Source organism: Zootermopsis nevadensis, unplaced genomic scaffold, assembly GCF_977971745.1.
Source record: "Zootermopsis nevadensis isolate Lab colony 2312 unplaced genomic scaffold, Znev_1.0 Znev_ptg000021l, whole genome shotgun sequence".
Classification (NCBI taxonomy): domain Eukaryota; kingdom Metazoa; phylum Arthropoda; class Insecta; order Blattodea; family Termopsidae; genus Zootermopsis; species Zootermopsis nevadensis.
In genome coordinates, this window is record NW_028259153.1 from 21632766 (window position 1) to 21654047 (window position 21282).

A 21282-nucleotide genomic window follows, 5' to 3' on the forward strand; every position below is an offset into this window, starting at 1 on the left:
TAGTTATTAAGATAGGAAGGTAATTTGTAAAATTCATATGTGGAAGTTGCCATAACATATTTTTCAATTCGAACTCGACGTCACTTTAATGCTTCATATTCGTGACGTCACTGCCGTTTTCAGAATAAGAATGAAATCTAACAACGTACTGAACAAACAAACGTCATGTCACACAGTCCTTTAATCTTAATTAATATATTAATGATATCAACATTTTGTTTCAGTTTACGTAATTAATGAATGTGAAATAATTTTAAACACTACTAGTGTCACAATATTTCTAACATTTCATTCACATTCCGTTTAGACTGTCATGAAAGCCCGTAACACGATTTCGAAGCAGCATTTCGTTTGTAAGACCTGAAGTTTCGCTTTCCGTAAAATGGGACATCTATCGACTGTTCAAAGCATTTAATAACTTATTTGATTGTTTATTTATACAGTGTGACTGCCCCCAGCATCACAAATTCATAATTATTCTTTTCGTGTTTTCGACATCATTTAATTTTGGACACAGTCAATATAAAAGTTAAACTAAAAACTGACTGTAACCGAAATACGTGATCAAGACGCGTTACGATACGTGACAAAAGACTGACGCCAGACCAAATGCTATGTAAGTGTTACCATCTCCCGAACGAAAATTCACTGTTAATCTTGTCATCTAGACACGCGTAATCACTGGCTGCAAACAAAGGATAAAATCATTGACCGCGTATGCAGAAGAAAACTAATGCACACTGAGCCCAATTATACTTTTCTTTGTTATACGCTCAAACTGTAAAAATAATAACATACGTTGCAAGCAGCTCCGATACGAACACACAAAACATGTATGACGCTTGGAACAGGTCTTCAACACAACACCGTCAAATGCCCACAACGGGCCAAATACTGTAAAGTTATTCTTCAGGATACTTTGAGGAACTGCAAAGCATTAAAACAACAGGCCGATATAGCATCTTGTCATTGACAAGCGAAAATTTGTAATATAATAAACAAGCCAAAAAAATTTCAGTTATTGGTCACCAATGAAATCGCATTATTGCAATGGAAGACAGCTTATTATGTTGCATACAGACTATTGTGTGTATGTAATAACTATTAAGAGGTTATGCAGTGTCGAGAAATGAAATATATGCACTGAAAATTGGAAGGAAGCTATCGTGACCACTCAAGCGTAATTAAATCGAATAAAACCACGAAAAGTTCAGTAAAGATAGAAAGTAGCAGGTCGGGATTCGAACCAAATAGGTTACGAGTGAAATTCAGCCTCCTCTACAATGGGTACCGGGGTCCTTTCCCGGGGGTAAAGCCGGCCGGGGCGTGATGCTGACCAATCACCCCCATCTAGTGCCGAGGTCAAGGAAGAGAGGAGCTATACCTCCACTCACCCCAAACGCCTACATGGCGTATAGTGGGACAAACTTTACTTTACTTTTAGAGGGATGGACAACCAATGACAAAGGATTCAAAATGGCTACAATTTTACAAAGAATCGATTAGGTTAATTTACACTAATCGTATAGCTTTAATTACATAATTTATGATTTGCAACAGACAAACCAACCGAAACGTCTGATGATGAAACTTGATTACGAACTTTACAAACCATTTCTATAATAATCTCGGGCATATTACAATTCACGCTAGTTTTAATATTCATGTTTCTGCCATAACACACAGCTACGAACTTTGTTAGTTTCGTATCACGACAAAAAAAATGCCAAAATGGACACAAATCTTTTTAACTAAATGTCCAACTCGGTGTAACAACAAACTAATGTTAATGAGTTCCTGAACCATAAATAAACAATTCTTGCAAATCGTCTAGTTGATGCAACTTACGATACTGGATGATGTATTAACACATTACACGATACACAAAAATTGCAGGACAGGCAAGCAGGCAGAAACACATCTATCCCTCCCGCTGGTTCCGCAACGACTCCAAATGCGATTGGTCGTATCGCATTGTCTTAACCTCAGGCCAGAAGATGTCAGTGTCAACCAATGCAACTGATATCCAGTGGCGTACAGTAAAAAAATATTTTTTATATAGCATTCAAAACTAAATCAGACACTATACACGCAGACGTCAAAGTGCGTTCCTGATTTAAAAATTCGAAATTATAAGGCAGAATTTGAAGTTTTCAAGACGGTAAGTCCGAAGACGAGTCATCACCCTGATAATGGAGGTAGCATGGACCTCTGAAACACTGGCAAACTTCTTCCACTTTACATGGCGCTACAACCCAGAATACGACCATCTTGTATTTTAGTTGTCCGCTGTTTCAAACCCCGATGCAACGCCTTAAAATAAGCCACGACCAATCATTGTTTCAAATATATTAGAATTTACGTACCATCCACTGCTATGCGAGGAACAAGAATGTTAAAGGGCAAACCAAGAGAATAATTACACTATTATATACTGTACATTAGTGTCTTTATAATATAAAATTAACACATGTTATTTTGTGGGGTAAAGCAATATTGAAGGTTATCAAACAGACAAACCACCACTGCACAACACATAACAAGAAGTGACGTCATAGAACGGACACGCGAAACAAATGACGACGATGCATTGCGGGCGTAAGACCACCCCCACCCAACCCTTTACAACTAAGAGCGTAGTATGGGGCAATAAATGTTCAGCAATGATCCCGTTACTATAAATAAATAATATAAAGAGTATATAAATGTACCCCATCTGTTGATAAATGAACTGCAGGCCGTACATAAACTAAACTTGAGAAATGAATGTGAAGTAACAAAAATTCTAGATTCACAGAAAGCAATCCAAGTAGCCAGAGTTCGAATCTGAGGGCCTATAAATATAAAAAACACTTAGTTATATCTTCATAAAATCCAACAAATTTCATCCAACTGTCTGATAACCTGTACAAATGTCTTAGTTAAACACTAGATTTGAGGTTCTCTTTGCAATGACTAAGAACATGGCTGTCTTCTGGGTTATTGCACCATGTAGTCTGAAGATGAGTTGAAACAAGTCACCATATAACAATAACACTCATACACATTCTCAAAAATTTAAGCCAAGAAATAGTTGAGAAAATGCATGAAGTTTAACACTAAAACCAATTTTTATTTGAGACATAAAAAATGACAGAACTGTACATAAAATATATATATATGTTAAGATATCACTTAGAATTATGAAAATGTTAGATGTCAATGCATAAGAAGTAGGTCTTTAATATTTAATCCTCGAAAGAAATGTCCGAATCTTGAATACCTGAGATATTCTCGTTCAAGGGCCTGTATGGGACAAAAACAAAACAAGCAATGAAAACTTTTCTCTGTACAATGGAGACAACATTACGAACCTCAAAAATAACTACAAAATCCTCGACACTTTAAATAAGGACCGCTGTTGTGGTTTGCGTCAAATCTAGCTCTTTAGATTTGGCGGAAATGTTTAGCAACATTTATAACATCAAATTCTAACCCTTCGTTCCTGTAAAGTACGCAAACAGCGGTCCGCAACTATAAGTATTATTTCCCCGACACATGATGCAAGATTTCTTTTGACCTTCCACACACATACACACCATTCTTTTAATATGTCCACGTCCTAAAAACTGTTTATTAAATTAATGACATGCCACAGGCTTCGATGCAAGGAACTTTTTACGGAGAATAGGTCTGTCACCTCACGATTCATTACCAACAACTTACCTTCGTACATCAGGTTTATAGTTCTTGCTGTACATATTTCTCCTCTGTCTCATTAGGGCTTTGTGACTCTCTAGGAAGTTCTCTTTATTACCAGCCGCGACATTAACCGGACCGCTGCCGAACTCCTGGCTGCGTTGTACCTGTCCCGCGTCTCTCAATGAATCGGCACGATTACTCGGTCTCTCGACTACCTGCACGTCTCTCAATTCTGATACATGCTCTTTCTTCTTGTCGCGCGATCTAAGATGAACCTCCAGCATCTCTTCCAGCTCTAAAATTCGTTGCCGTCTTGATCTGCATAATTCCTTGAGCATTTCATTCTTGCTTTCCAGTTCACGGATCCTAATTCGCATCTTCATCAGTTGGTCCTCCTGTCACGTGAAAGGGAATAAAACGGAGAAAGAAATAACATAATAATGCATAATCATCAAACATCAGGAACAGTTTCCATGCAGCTATCATTTTATATGAGACAGACCTGATTCATACAGATTTAGTATTTTATGCTACCACTGATAAATTTCTGCCTGTACGACAACCGATAACAAAACACTGCTTCACTGTGAATCAGAATACACACCCTTATAATTCCGCTTCCACCACCGCCAGCCATTGAGAAATCTTCATCCTTGACTTCATCCGTTTGTATAGCGACGTGTTTCGGTTTGACAGAATTTCGCTTTCTACAGCTGTCGCAGATTTGTTCTGAATGTTTTAAAATTTTGTGCAACCGGCGTAAGTCTGTCTTAAGCTCCATGTTCTGTGTAAGAAAGAAATGCAAGAATAATTATTGTTCGCAGATTTCTGTCTTCTGGGTTGTTGCGCTGTGTAGTCTGGTCAATGTCAACCAACGTTTCAGAGGTCATACTGCCTCCGTCATCAGGGCGATGAAATCTTCATACTCACCGCTGTGAAAACCTCAAATCTTACATATTGTTTGCAACTTTACTCATCAGGAAAACATTGAAGCCAAATAACTGAGTAGTATCATTTCCATCGCATAAAACATTCACAAAAACTTCTGGTAACCTCATACGCATTTGAAATTTCTTGGTACTGAGATTTCTATATGGGGCAGCCATACTGATGTACCACATAACAATGATTTATATCATTATCTTGCAATGTAAATATGTCTAGACAATAAAATTCTGGAAAGGGTGAATGAATTTAATTATTTGGGATATAATTTAGCCTTTAAAGACGAAAGGGATATTTCACAAAAAATTAATGAATACACGAAAACAATGGGTATTATCGATGTCTTTGAGCCCTCACATGTTCAGAAACATACCCACTTATGCCTCTACAACATTCTCGCGAGACCTGTCCTCTCGTATGGAAGCAAAGCTTGGACTTTAAAAAAACAGGATATTAGCAGAATAACAGCTTGCGAAACGAGATTCGTGAGAAGAACTGCGGGATACACCAAACTTGAGGAACCTGCAATGAACATCATTTGGCAACATCAACAAAATTGGACAAATCACGTGGACAGAATGACCAACAGTAGATTCCCAAAGGCAATTTTGAAATACCGCCCTGCTGGGAAAAGATCTCTCGGCCGACCTCAGAAGAGATGGACAGAAAATACAGGACCGTAACAGGCCTCGCGGCCTAATACGGGAAAGGATGATGATGATCTTGTAATGTACCTTAATTTCATTAAATAATCATTCCCTCACCTTGCTCTGGTAGAACGAAAGACTATCTTGCAATTCTTTGACTTTCTGCCGATGTGGAAAATCTTCTGCTTTAACCTGCAGTTCCAAAATCCCAATTCTATTATTCCTCTCCGCATTTATGACTTTCAGTTCCTGGACTTGTTTTCCCAATTCCTTGCACTGGCAAGAGCCTACAATAAAAATTAATCGCAAGAACAAAAATAGTAATAAAAAAGAGATACAGAGAGGTGGAGGAAAAACTGATGAAATATGTGGCAGTGGAAACTTAAATTCATCATAAAATTTTCAGTGCAGATGCAAATGGCAAAGTTAATCAGAATCAGTAGTTTCAGAAGACAGCAAATAGTTATTATTTCAAATTTGTTCACTTTTTTATGTGAAGTATATATAATATGCCGTACCTGAAATATCGGTGTTGGTAGCCACAGATAATTTCGCAACATGTGTCCTCTGTGCCAGGTGTGTCTCTAATTGTCTATACTGCGCATGAAGTGCAGCAATATTTTGGTTGGCACTTTGATTTTTTTGAAACAATAATTCATTTCTATTTCGAAGACTTTCATTTTCTGTTTGAAGTTCTTTTACACTGCAATGAAGGATACTATTTTCTTGTGAAACACTGCCATCCTTTAGAGCAGGAGATTTTAATTTTAATTCCCGTATTTCACTCTCAGCATCCGAAAGTCTTCTGTGTGAATCACTAAGCTCTGACAGAAGTCTCCTTTTGTCTTCTTCTAGAACTCCCTTAGATTTTTCCAAACCGTTGTTAATCACACAATATGTTTCCAGCATGTTCTCAAGGCCGCGGATTCGAGTCACCAGAAGCTCATTTTCATCGTCCAGAGCAAGTTTTTCTTTCATGCAGATTTCCAGCTTTTCTTTTAGTTTCTTTAATTCGGTCTCAGAATTTTCATGTGCCATCCCGTCAGCCAGTCTCGCACTAAGCGACTGGCTTTCTGAATGCAGATTCTGGGCGCAATTATCTGTCTCGTCAATTGAACTCCTATTTTCATTGCGAAGTGCGTCTTGCTGCTGTTGCACGTATTTTTGCAAACGAACGAAATCTGCAGCCAAAGAAGCCTTTTCCTGCAGGCACATAACCAATTGTTTTTTCAAATCGTCTATTTCACTATTTATGCCATCTTTCTCAGCAACTAATGTTTCAAAAGATGCTCTTAAACTTACGTTTTCATCTCTAAGTTTCTTAACTTCATCTTTAAGTTCTGTAATGTAAACAGCCAAATTCTCATTTTTCATAGCTAATTCTTTTTGTTTCTGTAGCCCGTCCTCCAGCTGTAGCATCTGTAACTGACCACTTTCTTCCCTCATTTTAACTACAATGGCCACATCCTTTTCAAGCTGGCATCGGAGATTTCTCTCTGAATTTAGTTCATCTTGCTTCGTTGCTAAATCTTCTGTAACTCTTTTAAGATTTAACGTCATTTCAGAACTGCATTCCTTCTCTTTCAATAAAATCGAATGAACTTCTTTGTTAGCATTCATTTCTTCTATCAGGTCACAGTTCTTCCTGGACAACGACTTCAACTCCGTTTCTAACGAACCCAATTTTGCCATTACGTCCTGTGTTTTATTCTTCTCCGACAACACAGCACACTGAAGCTCCTCCAACTTTTCTAATAACAAACTACTGTCATTATTCCTCTTCTCCAGTTTTTCGTTAAGCACAGCATTGCTTTCTTCCAAGCCAAAAATTTCTTTTCTTAATACCGCCACGTCCGCCTGCTTCTTTAATTGACTTTCGAGTTCCTCCTTTAGCTGGCATATCAGGGAATCTTTCTCTTCCACAAGAAATTCTAGATCCTCCATCTTTTTAGCCACGTCTTTGTCACAAGATTTCATCTTCTCATTCATACTATTCACCTCTATTTGGATGATTGCCAAGTCACTGTCAGACTGTCTCACTGTCTTTATTAAATCAGCTTTCTCTTGCTCTAAGATTTTAATGTAATCTAAATGATCATCCATTTTCAATGCCTTATTTTCTTCTTCAATCCTGGTCAGTTCTGCCTGAAGACGTTCAACTTCTGTCTCAAGCTCTCTAACCCAGCAATCTTTGCGTCTGTCTTTATCAGCATACTCCCTTTCATAGTCACTGGCCTTAGCGCACACTTCATCCATCTGCACTTGGAACACGTGCAGCACTTCCTCTTCCTTCTCCATTACAACTTTCAGTAATATTTTCAATAACTTTGTAAGACAAACCTGACTTACAGACTCTACATCATAATTGGGTTTAAGACATCTGATCTCTTTCAGTATGGCCCTTCGGCATGATGCTATCTCATAGGACATGTCTGAAATGCTCTTATCAATTACGCTCGATTCAGCTGGAAGTTCCTTCCTGCAGTGATCTACTTCTGCTGTAAAAACACCATTATCATAGCTTCTTTCATTATTATCAGTTCTGAAGACTTCAGCATATTTATCCTTTTCAAGTTGTTGAATATATTTCAAATTAGCTTCCTTTACAGAAACCAAGTCTTCAATTTGTTGCTTTAATGTTTGAAAATAATTATCTTTTTCCTTCAACTGTTTAATGAACGCAGAATTTTCTTCCTTCAGAGACATAATTTCATCCTGTACATTGACGTAATTCTGTTTCAAGTCGTCAGTGTATTTGATATTAATTTCTTTTACATTGTCCAGGGCTTTCAACTCTTGTTTCAGTGTTTCAAGGTAATTATCCTTCTCTGCCAGTTGTTCACTGTACATAGAAATTTCTTTCTTCAAGGAATCAATTTCCTCCTGCATTCCGACATTACTCTTTCTCAATTCATCAACAGACTTCAAATTATCTTCTTTTACAGAATTCAAGTCTTCAATTTGTTGTTTTTGTGCTTCAAGATTATTATCTTTTTCCTTCAACTGTTTAATGTACGTAGAGTTTTCTTCCTTCAGAGACATAATTTCATCCTCTACATTGACGTAATTCTGTTTCAAGTCGTCAGTGTATTTGATATTAATTTCTTTTACATTGTCCAGGGCTTTCAACTCTTGTTTCAGTGTTTCAAGGTAATTATCCTTCTCTGCCAGTTGTTCACTGTACATAGAAATTTCTTTCTTCAAGGAATCAATTTCCTCCTGCATTCCGACATTACTCTTTCTCAATTCATCAACAGACTTCAAATTATCTTCTTTTACAGAATTCAAGTCTTCAATTTGTTGTTTATGTGCTTCAAGATTATTATCTTTTTCCTTCAACTGTTTAATGTACGTAGAGTTTTCTTCCTTCAGAGACATAATTTCATCCTGTACATTGACGTAATTCTGTTTCAAGTCGTCAGTGTATTTGATATTAATTTCTTTTACATTGTCCAGGGCCTTCAACTCTTGTTTCAGTGTTTCAATATAATTATCCTTCTCTGCCAGTTGTTCACTGTACATAGAAATTTCTTCCTTCAAGGAATCAATTTCCTCCTGCATTCCGACATTACTCTTTCTCAGTTCATCAACAGACTTCAAATTATCTTCTTTTACAGAATTCAAGTCTTCAATTTGTTGTTTTTGTGCTTCAAGATTATTATCTTTTTCCTTCAACTGTTTAATGTACGTAGAGTTTTCTTCCTTCAGAGACATAATTTCATCCTCTACATTGACGTAATTCTGTTTCAAGTCGTCAGTGTATTTGATATTAATTTCTTTTACATTGTCCAGGGCCTTCAACTCTTGTTTCAGTGTTTCAATATAATTATCCTTCTCTGCCAGTTGTTCACTGTACATAGAAATTTCTTTCTTCAAGGAATCAATTTCCTCCTGCATTCCGACATTACTCTTTCTCAATTCATCAACAGACTTCAAATTATCTTCTTTTACAGAATTCAAGTCTTCAATTTGTTGTTTTTGTGCTTCAAGATTATTATCTTTTTCCTTCAACTGTTTAATGTACGTAGAGTTTTCTTCCTTCAGAGACATAATTTCATCCTCTACATTGACGTAATTCTGTTTCAAGTCGTCAGTGTATTTGATATTAATTTCTTTTACATTGTCCAGGGCCTTCAACTCTTGTTTCAGTGTTTCAATATAATTATCCTTCTCTGCCAGTTGTTCACTGTACATAGAAATTTCTTTCTTCAAGGAATCAATTTCCTCCTGCATTCCGACATTACTCTTTCTCAATTCATCAACAGACTTCAAATTATCTTCTTTTACAGAATTCAAGTCTTCAATTTGTTGTTTATGTGCTTCAAGATTATTATCTTTTTCCTTCAACTGTTTAATGTACGTAGAGTTTTCTTCCTTCAGAGACATAATTTCATCCTCTACATTGACGTAATTCTGTTTCAAGTCGTCAGTGTATTTGATATTAATTTCTTTTACATTGTCCAGGGCCTTCAACTCTTGTTTCAGTGTTTCAATATAATTATCCTTCTCTGCCAGTTGTTCACTGTACATAGAAATTTCTTTCTTCAAGGAATCAATTTCCTCCTGCATTCCGACATTACTCTTTCTCAGTTCATCAACAGACTTCAAATTATCTTCTTTTACAGAATTCAAGTCTTCAATTTGTTGTTTTTGTGCTTCAACATTATTATCTTTTTCCTTCAACTGTTTAATGTACGCAGAATTTTCTTCCTTCAGAGACATAATTTCATCCTGTACATTGACGTAATTCTGTTTCAAGTCGTCAGTGTATTTGATATTAATTTCTTTTACATTGTCCAGGGCCTTCAACTCTTGTTTCAGTGTTTCAATATAATTATCCTTCTCTGCCAGTTGTTCACTGTACATAGAAATTTCTTCCTTCAAGGAATCAATTTCCTCCTGCATTCCGACATTACTCTTTCTCAGTTCATCAACAGACTTCAAATTATCTTCTTTTACAGAATTCAAGTCTTCAATTTGTTGTTTTTGTGCTTCAAGATTATTATCTTTTTCCTTCAACTGTTTAATGTACGTAGAATTCTCGTTTTTCATGGAATACATTTCTTCTTGCACAGACACATTGAAATCTTTCAATTCATTAATTTGCTTGATATTTGCTTCTTTTACAAAGCCTATGGCACTAATCTGCTGATGCAGCGTTTCAAGATTATTATCCTTTTCCATAATTTGTTCCTTGTACATTGAATTCTCTTCGTTCAGACAATTAATTTTTTCCTGCAATCTGATATTATTTAAGTTCAATTCATCAATACATTTCAGATTAAATTCTTTTACAGAATTCATGTCCTCAATCTGCTGTTTTAGTGTTTGAAAATGATTATCTCTTTCCTTTAACTGTTCAAGGTAGCTGGAAATCTCTTCCTTTAGGAAAACAATTTCATCCTGCTGTTTAATATTATTCTCTTTAAATTCATCAGAGCACTTCAAATCAGATTCTCTTGTTGAATTCAGTTCTTCGATCTGTTGCGTCAGAACTTGAAGATAGTCATCTTTTTCTCTCAGCTGTTTAATATACACAGAATTCTCATCTTTCAACATATTTATTTCCTTGTGCAAACTGATAATTTTTTCCTTCAGTTCATTAATGCATTTGATATGAGCTACTTTCATACAGTCCAAGTCTTCAATATGATGTTTCAGCATTTCATTATGGTTACTGATTTCCCTCGACTGTTCAGCATGGAACAAATTTTCTTCATTCCGTTTCCTTTCTGTAATACTTAGTTCTATATTTTGGTCAATCTTCTTTTCCGGCAATTCGAGGCATTCATCCTTTACTTTCAATTGTTCATTACCTGTCAAATTATTTTCAACCACAGACTTCACTTCATCTCGAATGCTACTCATCTCCTGAGTGTTTAATAAACTTCCCTTCAGCTCTTCAAATTCTTGTGTCAACTGTCCAAGGCATGTATCCTGCAGTTGTTCGAAGCATTTAAAATTAGCTTCTTTCGCAGAATCCGAGTCTCTGGTCTGTTGTGTCAGTGTATGAAGGGAATTATCCCCTTCCTCAGACTTTGTGTCATCTTGCACGCCGCTCAGCCCTTCTGTGTTTGTTCCCTGTAGTTCATTTTGTTGAAGCATCACCTCAGGACATTTTTCCTTCTTTTGCAATTGTTCATTGTAGTTGAAATTATATTTCTTTACAGGATCTGAACCGTCAATTTGTCGTGTCAGCATTTTAAGATAATCATCCCTTTCCTTTGGTTTCTCAATGCACATAGAATTATCTTCCTCGAGCGAAATAATTTCTTTGTGCCCAGTAAAATCAATCTCTTCCAATTCATCAACATATTTTAAATTAGCTATTTTTACGGAATTCAAATCTTCAATCTGATGCTTCAATATTTCAAGACTTCTATCCTTTTCTTTCAACTGTTCAATGTACAACAAATTTTGTTCCTTCAGCTGTTCATTATCCATTTTCAGCAGTTCAAGACATCTAATCTCGTCCTGCAACTGTTCTACATCCTTCAAGTCAGCATCTTTTACAGAATCCTGGTCTTCAATACTTTGTTTCGCGATTTCAAGATAATTATCCTTTTCCACCAGTTGTTCAACATATGCACGGTGTCCTCCATACACTGAATCGTCTTCCTGTGCTACAAAATCACTTGTGCACGTGCCAATTTCTGCAAAATTTCCATTTTGTTCCACCTGACAAACATTATTTTCTTTTGAGTCATGAATGTCCTTTACACTTTCTGCTTTCTCAGAATTTAGTTCTTCGATCAGTTTTGTCAGCATTTCAAGATGTTCATCTTTTTCCTTTAGCTGTCCAACGTACAATAAATTGATTTCCTGCAGTGAATTCAACTCCTCTTTCGCACTGTCCAAGTGTGCGCTTAAGTCATTCACTTTTAGCTGTTCATTTTCTTGTTTCAGCTGTTCTAGGTATGTATTCTTTTCCTTCAATTCCTGAATGTACATAGAATTCTCTTCCCTCAAGACCTTCATTTCATCTTGTAATTTGTTTAGATCAACAGTACACGTACTTATCCCGGTCAATTCTTCGCTGTTGTGTTTCAGTTCTGCGACATGATCATCCTCTTCTTTCGAGGTCTGGATATGTTTATTCATGTCGTCTGTTAATACATTACTGCCACTTTGATGGAGTTCTTTTAGTTTCATCAATGCATCCTGAAACACAATGTTTGAAAATAAACACTAAAATCATGGCAATGATTTGAAATTCATATACATTATATAATGAAGTAAATTTGCAATGAGATAAATATATTATCGTCAACGTAGCTGGAGGACTAACATCAACAATAAAATTCATGTTACTCTGCCAAAATTACTTCTAAAGTTGAAAAAAAAAAAGTTATTTAAACTTCCAGTCTTACGTCGGCACACAGGAAACTACAAGTGCACGAAAAAATGCCTGGATGCTTAACTGTGAATATATAGGGACTGCAAAGAGATCTGACAATTATTATAAACCCTTCGGCATTTACTTTTAGGTTTATGGTTTCATTAAGGGAAATGTATGTTAGTGGCGTATCTTGAAATAAATACATCCCTTGGTGGTTCTGGGAACAAGTACATGATTATAGGACAGTACTGAAATAAAGGTGACATCCAAGACGAAACTATTGTGGAAAAATACATTTCAGCGTCTTAAGCGCTACTACTGGTAATATCACTAAATTAAAAGTGAGATTATTTACAATGACATTACTGTTATCAGCCAAGGTATATTTCTTGAAAATCTACCAGTCCTTGTCCTGAACAAAATCGTAACATTCACACAGATGGAGAAATGAATGCAAGGAAATGATAAATATTTCATGTCTCACATTAGCAGACACAAATTTGAGTAATACCAACGTATCTGTTATTACTGTATCTGCACTGTGCTTAAATACACAAAGTCCAGACACCATTATATACCCCAAATCTTAAAAATTAGGCCAGGTCATAGCTCTGGCTAAGACGTGACCAAGTCTCTAAATACATCGGTAATACAAATCAAAACATGCCTCCAAGCTGTGAGTTAATTCCTCATTCCTCCTTTTTAAATTTCCTTCGGCCAGTTCTCGTATCATATCAAAATCATTCTTCTCATTTTCCAAATGTTTTATTCTCTGGTTTGCCATATTCTGCAAAAAGAGATCACCTCATCATAGTTATACAGGGGGAGAAACAATAATAGCAAAGACAAAAGGGGAAGTTGGTTGAAGTAATGGATATATATAAAAATACACTGTACTTCAAAATCATTCTCAAACTTGTGTAAGCTTACCAACTGCTTCTTCAAAGTTACCATTTCTTGCGACCTTTCTGATAACGCTGCTTCCGTTTCATGTAATGTCTGAAAATGGCCTGTCAAATCATTACATTTTTCTGACTCTTTCTCAAGTCTCTCTTTCAAGGACTTGTTTTCGCCAGAAAGTTTAGAGTTGGTGCAGTTCACATCGAGAATCATTGCCTCCAGATCACCGATGGACTTTTGCAGGTGTCTATTCTCCGTTTCAAGTTGATTTAACTAAAACAAACGACAACAACTGCTCGTAATATTTTAAATCAAGCTTATATCCAAGAATATGGAAGTGTGCACATTGAAGTCAGTTTTACTTCCAATCTTTACCACAGTTTCCACGTCTACTCTGCATTATCTAGCTCAAGCCCAAACATGTCAATTCAAAATATGACCGACTGTTTCAAGTGTTAGCCAGGGCAATGGGTATTCTGAAACATCTACCAATGGTTTTCCCATCACTCCTGGCAAGTGATGGGGTGATACAAAACAGGGCACACAACCACTTTCTACCACATATCTTCACATCATCCCTATATCATTCAGGGGAGGAAGGAAAAAATACACAATATTTAATTAAAATGAATAAAATTCAGTTCACACCGGACGTAACATTCAGTCCAATCAAATAATTTAATTAAGAATGAGAATTTGCACGAAGTACTGTACGTACCTCTTTGTAAGAGCCAACATTGTATATCTGCTTCTCAAGGACTGTAAAGTCTCGGAGCTCATCGTATTCCTTTTGATAGTGTTTGATACGTTCCCTCAGAACACGAGGGGGCGTTTCATTAAAATTACTTTGTAGTGTGTCAGTTGAATGGCTGGAACTGAAATACAAATTATTGAAATTATTAAATATGCTCAGAATAACATCCAATATCAGTAAAAATACTTTCTACATATCTTTCTCCAATCAGAAAATATTTTGTAATTCAAGGTGCTTTTCTCAATACAGTATTTTTCAAAAAAAAGAGGTTACGGACATCATGGAAGAACAAGCTACCTTTTTCAGAAAATTCTTTTACTTTTTACATGTGTAAATGTTTTGCGAATTGAAAAATGAAGTTTGTCTTTATTTTATCTAATATTTTATTCTAAATTAATTGCACGTTTTCAACACATGCCACGCTTCGGCTCTGCTATACTTACAAATTTATGGGAAAAGCATCTGTTTGGGAACCCATTTCTACTGTGTCCTTGGATTGATATCCAGTGTACTCAGCTTGGTCTTCAAACGTGACATGCTGTTTTTTACCCTTACGAACTGTGATATTACAAGATGGACGTTCAGGTGATACGATACTGTCTTGAGACAATCTACTTTCGGCATGCATTAGCTGCAATTCAAATTCTTCTAATGGCGTTTCGAAGAATGCTGGAAGCAAATGAATTAAATGTACGTACATTAAGATAAAATTCATCTGCAAATTACCTTTCATTTAGAGAGATAAAAAAAGAAAAAAGAATACAACTTCACACAATTCAATACCACAAAACTCATATAATCTTTCTCGAAGTGGCATATAATTACACTTAACTTCATGTTTACAGCCACATTAAAATCTAACTTCTGAACATAGCTGCCTTCTGGGATGTTGCGCCACGCAGTCTCACAGATACTGACCAATGCTTCAGAGGAGCTTACTTCCTCCATCATCAGGGTGCTAATTTTATTTAAATCCACTACATAGGTTCAGAGATAAAACATGGAAGGTGGTGAGTACGCAGACATACAAACATGAACTTCTCATTATGCTCTTACTTTATGTATTTTGAGCATAGAAAACACAAAAAACCAAGATGTAACAAGAAATTCTGTCCGTAACTCACTTAGGGTACGGAAACTTTCACGATTACTGCAACATATAAATGCTTATTTTGTGACCATTGCGAAATGCATGAGTTAAAACAAATATAGTCGTTTGTTAACAACTAATACTATATTTAATTTTTTAACACAAATATTAGCGTGAGTTATGCATCTATGTATATGCATACTCAATGTAAAATATCAATAGCCTTACTATTGCCTGTCAGCTCCTGTATTGAAGAAGACAGATATTCTTGTTTGAAGACTGGCAACATGCTTGTTGCCCCTTCATCGACGGTTTCAAGGGGCATATTAGGAAATACAGATTTTCGAGAAGCGCGACCACACCAAGTCCTCCTTCGAAGTTCTCTTCTTTTCTGTGTAAAATGACACAAACTACAAAAGAGGTTCTAAACATAATTAAAGATTCCTATATTTTAAAGTATTTATAACTGAAATATTATATATAAAATTGTAAATGAAGGGGGGGGGGGAGGCTGGGGACTTAAAGAAAAGATTTTTACATCCATGGCTATAGTGTCAGTTGCAGCGCATCCAATCAGCTTCTCTTTTAGAAGGTCTATTCGTTCCTGTAGAAGTTCGTTGTGTCGCTGTTGCTCTTGCAGTTTGCTTTCTATTTCTTCTACTTCATCGATTCTGTTTGTGTTTTTTGTTTTCTGGAAGAAACAATAACAATTCTTTCTTCAAAATCACAGTGAACTAACTTCTACATCAAATCTAACCCGTAGGAGTACATATTCAAACATCAGCCAATGGATGAACAAACATACTGTTATAATTAAAACCACACAATTTTCATTTCCCTAGAGTACTCACAAACAAGAAAATATTTTGTGAAAAAACATGTTAATATAGCACTGATCATACACGAGATACTGACAATTCATGATGCGCATCACATACACTGAAAAAAATTATACTTACTTCCAGTTCAGTCTGTAATTTAGTAATCTGTCGAGCATAGCGTCTGAGTAACGCTGCATCAGATAACACTTCATTAACCTGTGGTTTATTCTTGACACGAATTGCTCTTGATGCAAAACTATGAAACAAGAAATGTATGTCTAGTTAGCGGAGTGGAAATGGCGGCTTACAGAATTTTACACGGAGGCCTTTAACCAAACTACTGATTAATTCTGGAAACGTTTTAACACAAGATTTTCCAATCTTTTGGTAAGATGCCAGACCTCATTCAGAGCCCCAGATTCCAGACCAAACTTGAGTAAAAATTTATCTATGCAAAGACACTTAGGTTCCGGAAATGTGTACACCAGTGGTCCCCAACCTTTTTGTGCCTACGGCCACATTTGAGACTTTATGAGATCGTGGCGGGCACCAACCAATTAACAAAGCCAAATTTTCTCTTCTCTGGACAAATAAGATATGGACACCAAATAATACACAAAACAACACGACGTTTAATGATACAAGAAACCGCGCGATCAAAAATACGTAGTTTTATAAGTACAATTATTATTACTCAAGTGGGAAGTTAGTGCGATGTTTGGCGCTGCATTTCATCGGCCAGTTTTTCAAATTTGGGAGTGTAGGATGTTGTTGCTGCTGCTCGCAAATGATCGTCAAGACAGGCGTCAGTAAGTCGAGATCTGCGCTTTGATTTTATGATGTTCGTGGTTGAACGGCCTTCATTATTCAGTATGACCTCTTTCTGTAACAACAAGGGCACCCAAAAAAGCCTTGGCCCCCACGAGGGCACTGCATTGGGGGCCACTGGTGTAGAATACCAGAGTGGAATGCATTAAATACATAAACGGCTTTCACAATTCCACAATTAAAAATAAAAGCATGTGATTCACGAGATGAAATAATCATAGTTCAAATCACAGAGAAATTTCTGTTGCGTGCGTCTTACCCAAGTGTGCTTGCAGTTTGCTCTATAGAAGCTGGAGTAACTGCACAAATGATAGCAGTATGTGCATTCCCCCCAAGCGACGACTGAAGTATTCTCGTAAGTTTGCTGTCTCGGAAGCTCACGTATTGACTGCAATGCAATTGGTTAATATTTAAGCTTAAAGATAGGACAGACTATAGGCAACTTTTTTCTCAGTTACCCATTCAAGGCAAAAATGCTTATGAACACTACACAGACTTCATACTTTAGAAAATAACAAAATTGATCATCAGATCTCAGGGTGTGACCTAAACTGAACTGGTTCAGAATTTGGTTGAATATTAGGACTCCAGTTAAAAAGTACCAGCAAATTAAGTTGTAAAAGTTCCTGTAATAGAACGTAAGTTACACATTCGCTTATAGAACACTGAAAATGCTTACTCTTGTCCCTCGCTCAGCTGCGAAATAACATGACTCAACATGAAGAGCGAACGGTTGATAGAGCAGCCTTCTTTAAGCCGATCACCCTTTGACCCCGTCTGATCAACTCGTTCGGAACCAGCCAAGTCCACCAGATTCAAATGCGACACCTGAACGGCACCATTCTCCCCCTCATTGGGTACACGGCTTTCAATAATCTAGACGAAAATTAATGAAATTACAGGATTACTTACAAGAAAAGATACAGCGTATTACGATAACAATAAAATACTTGAATTCAGCATTTTTTTAAATTCAACTACCTAATGCTCATAATCAGAGTCCTTGAGAAGCAAAACTGATAGAGGCTAGCAGAAAATTATTACAATTCTGTTATGTTCCAATTATACTTCTTTATTTCCAGATATTTTCAATTTATCTAAAAAAGAAACAAAGACAATACATAATTTACTTACAATTCGAAAAATTGTGTGTGATCGAGAACTTCTTTCATTCATGTTTGTTTCCCCAAAACGCCGAATATTTTCTCCTCTCTTCATCAGGTGCATAAACTGTTAAAAAAAACCTTTCTCACATCATATGCACAATTAAAAAGCAGACAGATAAATTACATATTTCTTCTATAATAACCTAAACTCAAAAAAGGAATATAAAAACACAAATACATATTTTTTTAAAACATAATTTGTTCCTTAGATGTTAAAACATTTTATTGTATATTTTTTACTCACAATGAAAAGAATCATAAAATATTATTTTTACCTTCTCCGGAGTATGAACTACTTCCTCTTTTAGACCACAAATTATGACACTACCTTCCACTTCACGGAGTTTCAGTCCAGTTTTACCTTTTTCAAGTAAGTCATTTACTTTCTCATTATAAATTTCGATGTAAGATGCCCTGAAAACAATATATATATTCACATACATAAATTTTAAAGCAGATAAACAACAGAGAATGTGAGCTGTCATATATTTCCTGATACCAAGCATGATTCAATTGTACTTGGGCCATGAACTATCATTCACATTGTACTAAATTCAAAAACTAAAGCCAGTGATGAGTTTTAGAAAGACCATCCAGACATATGCAAATATTGTACTTAACAACACATTATAATGGCATTCTTTTATCGGCATTTGTTCAGCAGACAACGCAATCAGCCTGTTCAAGACTGTTGCATTGAGCAAGTCAGTGATACTGTTTTACATTACTATAATCAGCATCAAGACAGTAGGAACTTCAAGGTAATGACATAATTATATGTTGCAACATCCACAGAACTTGCACTACTTTAGATGGTGCTTCTTTAGAAGAAAAAGATGATGGTACTTTGAGGTTATGTCCAACAATTTTAACATATTTTTCAACATTTTATATATATTTTGAAGAAAGGTGCTGGTAGTGTGTACTGCTGTGCATATCACCACAGAAAAGCACCAGCTGTAATGATGTGCATTTGTTCACTTCACTATATGTTTACACTAGTATTTTATTATTTAAAAAAAATGTTTCTTAATAAGCCTATGTTAAATTATTATGTGGATGTGGTTAAAAATATACAATGCTATGAATTTATGTGCCATACATTTTTCCACTTTTCTATGAAATGTAGCTCAAACTCCCCCAGAACCTGAACCTAGAACAATATTTTATATGATGACAAAGAACACTTCTCATCTTTGTTTTGATTATATGTAATAATTCTACATTACCTCTGGTTATTACATACATACTAAAACTACAATCAGATTATTACAGCACCATTAATTCATACCTGAGCAAGAATTCACGTCCTTTTACTTTGTTTACAGCTTCAAATATGTACTGAATTGTCAGTGGAATAATACCAGGCTCATCTGGACTTCCCATCATAGTATAAGTTTTTCCTATTAATTAAAATATACAATTAGTTTAAAACACTATAAACACTTCTGCAGACAACAGGTTTCTTTGAAAAGCTAATAGTCAATCAGGTAGTCTCCAGTCTTTTATGAAACCCACAGATCCATTAATATGTCAATGACAGGCTACCACTGAACCTCCCCTGAGCCAGGTAAATCCAATTCACATCTTTACACATTTCCTTAATGTATATATTCCATCAAAATGTTTTCACCTAAAGTAACTTATCTTACCTGATGAAGTCTGTCCATATGCAAATATGGTACCATTAAAGCCTCCCACAGACGAATCAACTATTGGTCTTGCTATTGTGTTAAATACTTCAAAATTCTTAATTCTGGGATCAAAGACATGATCTGAAAAATGTAAGAAAGTAGATAGACAAAAAAGTTCTGAAATTAATGCAAAGGCACTTACTATTCTTCAAACTTTACCATCTATACAAGTGAGAGGTGATGGTGGACATGCCATTTTGAGGGCGTTACAGTCAGTGGTTTGGAGGGAAACATATGAAGACAGGCTTTGCTTAGCCTGTAACCATCTTCATAGTAGAAGTTGTGTGTGTTTGAATAACTTGATGGTAGCTGATGATGATGTTGGCAATGACTTTTGTTTTGTTAAAGTCAGGGCCATGTCTGGCAGTAGTAGAATGCTCACCTAGCATGCTAGCATTCAAAGATGCTTGCTGTCTCCATCATCAGGGTGAGGATCCATGATGATAGAGGCAACAAGCACCTATGAAACATTGGTAATCTTCACCAAGATACTTGGTGGAACAACCCAGAAGACGGCCATCTTCAGGTTTGGCCACCATGAGAACCACAAATCTCACAATATGATTTTTGTATATGACCAAAAAGTTCTAGAATGTCAGGTTCCAAGACACCCAGAAATTACATTCAGGCAGGTTTAGACAATTCATATCTTTTTCCTGCAATAGTATTGTAACTTTACATGCTATACAGTTGCATTACATGCCATAAGTATGGCTGACAACACTTTCTATAAAACTCGGCGTGTTTCAAAAACGATAAATTACTAATGTCACTATTGTGAAATCTTTCTTCACAACACTACGACTGTGTTGTCAGATTAACTTCACCAAAACAGTACCAAAAAGTCTAAGAATATGAAAAACATTGCTTGACATATAATTAAGAAACTTACCAAATAAATAACACTCCTTTAATTTTCCAGCACTATCTTTTTGGAAGATTGAATTATTTTTTACTTCCCACTGAATAATTAAACCTTCCGATTCTTCTCTCTCTATTAAATTGCGGACTTTAATGGCAACTTTTATTTCGGCTGACATTTTTATAACGTTACAACAGTAAAATATATAACTTGTTATCAACGCCTTTCACTTCCAAACACAATTATCACAGCCTTCACAACATCATAACCCCCAATCAATACACGTCCGTTGCACAAATTCAAATCATACACACTTCGTTTTCATTGGATGCAATTTATTCAAATCACCTACCCTATACACCACAGGTTATGGACGAACACAGACTAAACATTCAGACTTTGTGAGGACACAATTCTTTGTGTGAGACCATAGATGTTAGTTTTTGAATGTAACCCGTGCTGTGATAGGTACAGTGTTTGGGGGTCGATATGGTACCCGTGCTTTCATGCCTTTTATTAGTACGGATTACCAATTTTAAGAGTAACAACTTCCCA

General features: G+C 36.0%; 1 protein-coding gene across 1 annotated transcript; it reads right to left on the bottom strand.

Moving 5' to 3' along the window:
- Nucleotides 1–3091: 3091 nt before the first annotated feature.
- Nucleotides 3092–21100, bottom strand: LOC110830145 (uncharacterized). Its single transcript, XM_022064675.2, has 19 exons — nt 20758–21100; nt 19824–19946; nt 19463–19574; nt 18447–18585; nt 18140–18235; nt 17685–17881; nt 17265–17393; nt 16316–16433; nt 15895–16047; nt 15585–15747; nt 14710–14935; nt 14231–14387; nt 13543–13785; nt 13280–13399; nt 5792–12434; nt 5391–5560; nt 4286–4465; nt 3706–4076; nt 3092–3285 (listed from the first exon to the last, which is right to left on the bottom strand). The coding sequence occupies exons 1-19, from the start codon at nt 20903–20905 to the stop codon at nt 3228–3230; spliced, it is 9546 nt and encodes a 3181-aa protein (XP_021920367.2). The 5' UTR covers nt 20906–21100; the 3' UTR covers nt 3092–3227.
- Nucleotides 21101–21282: the final 182 nt, after the last annotated feature.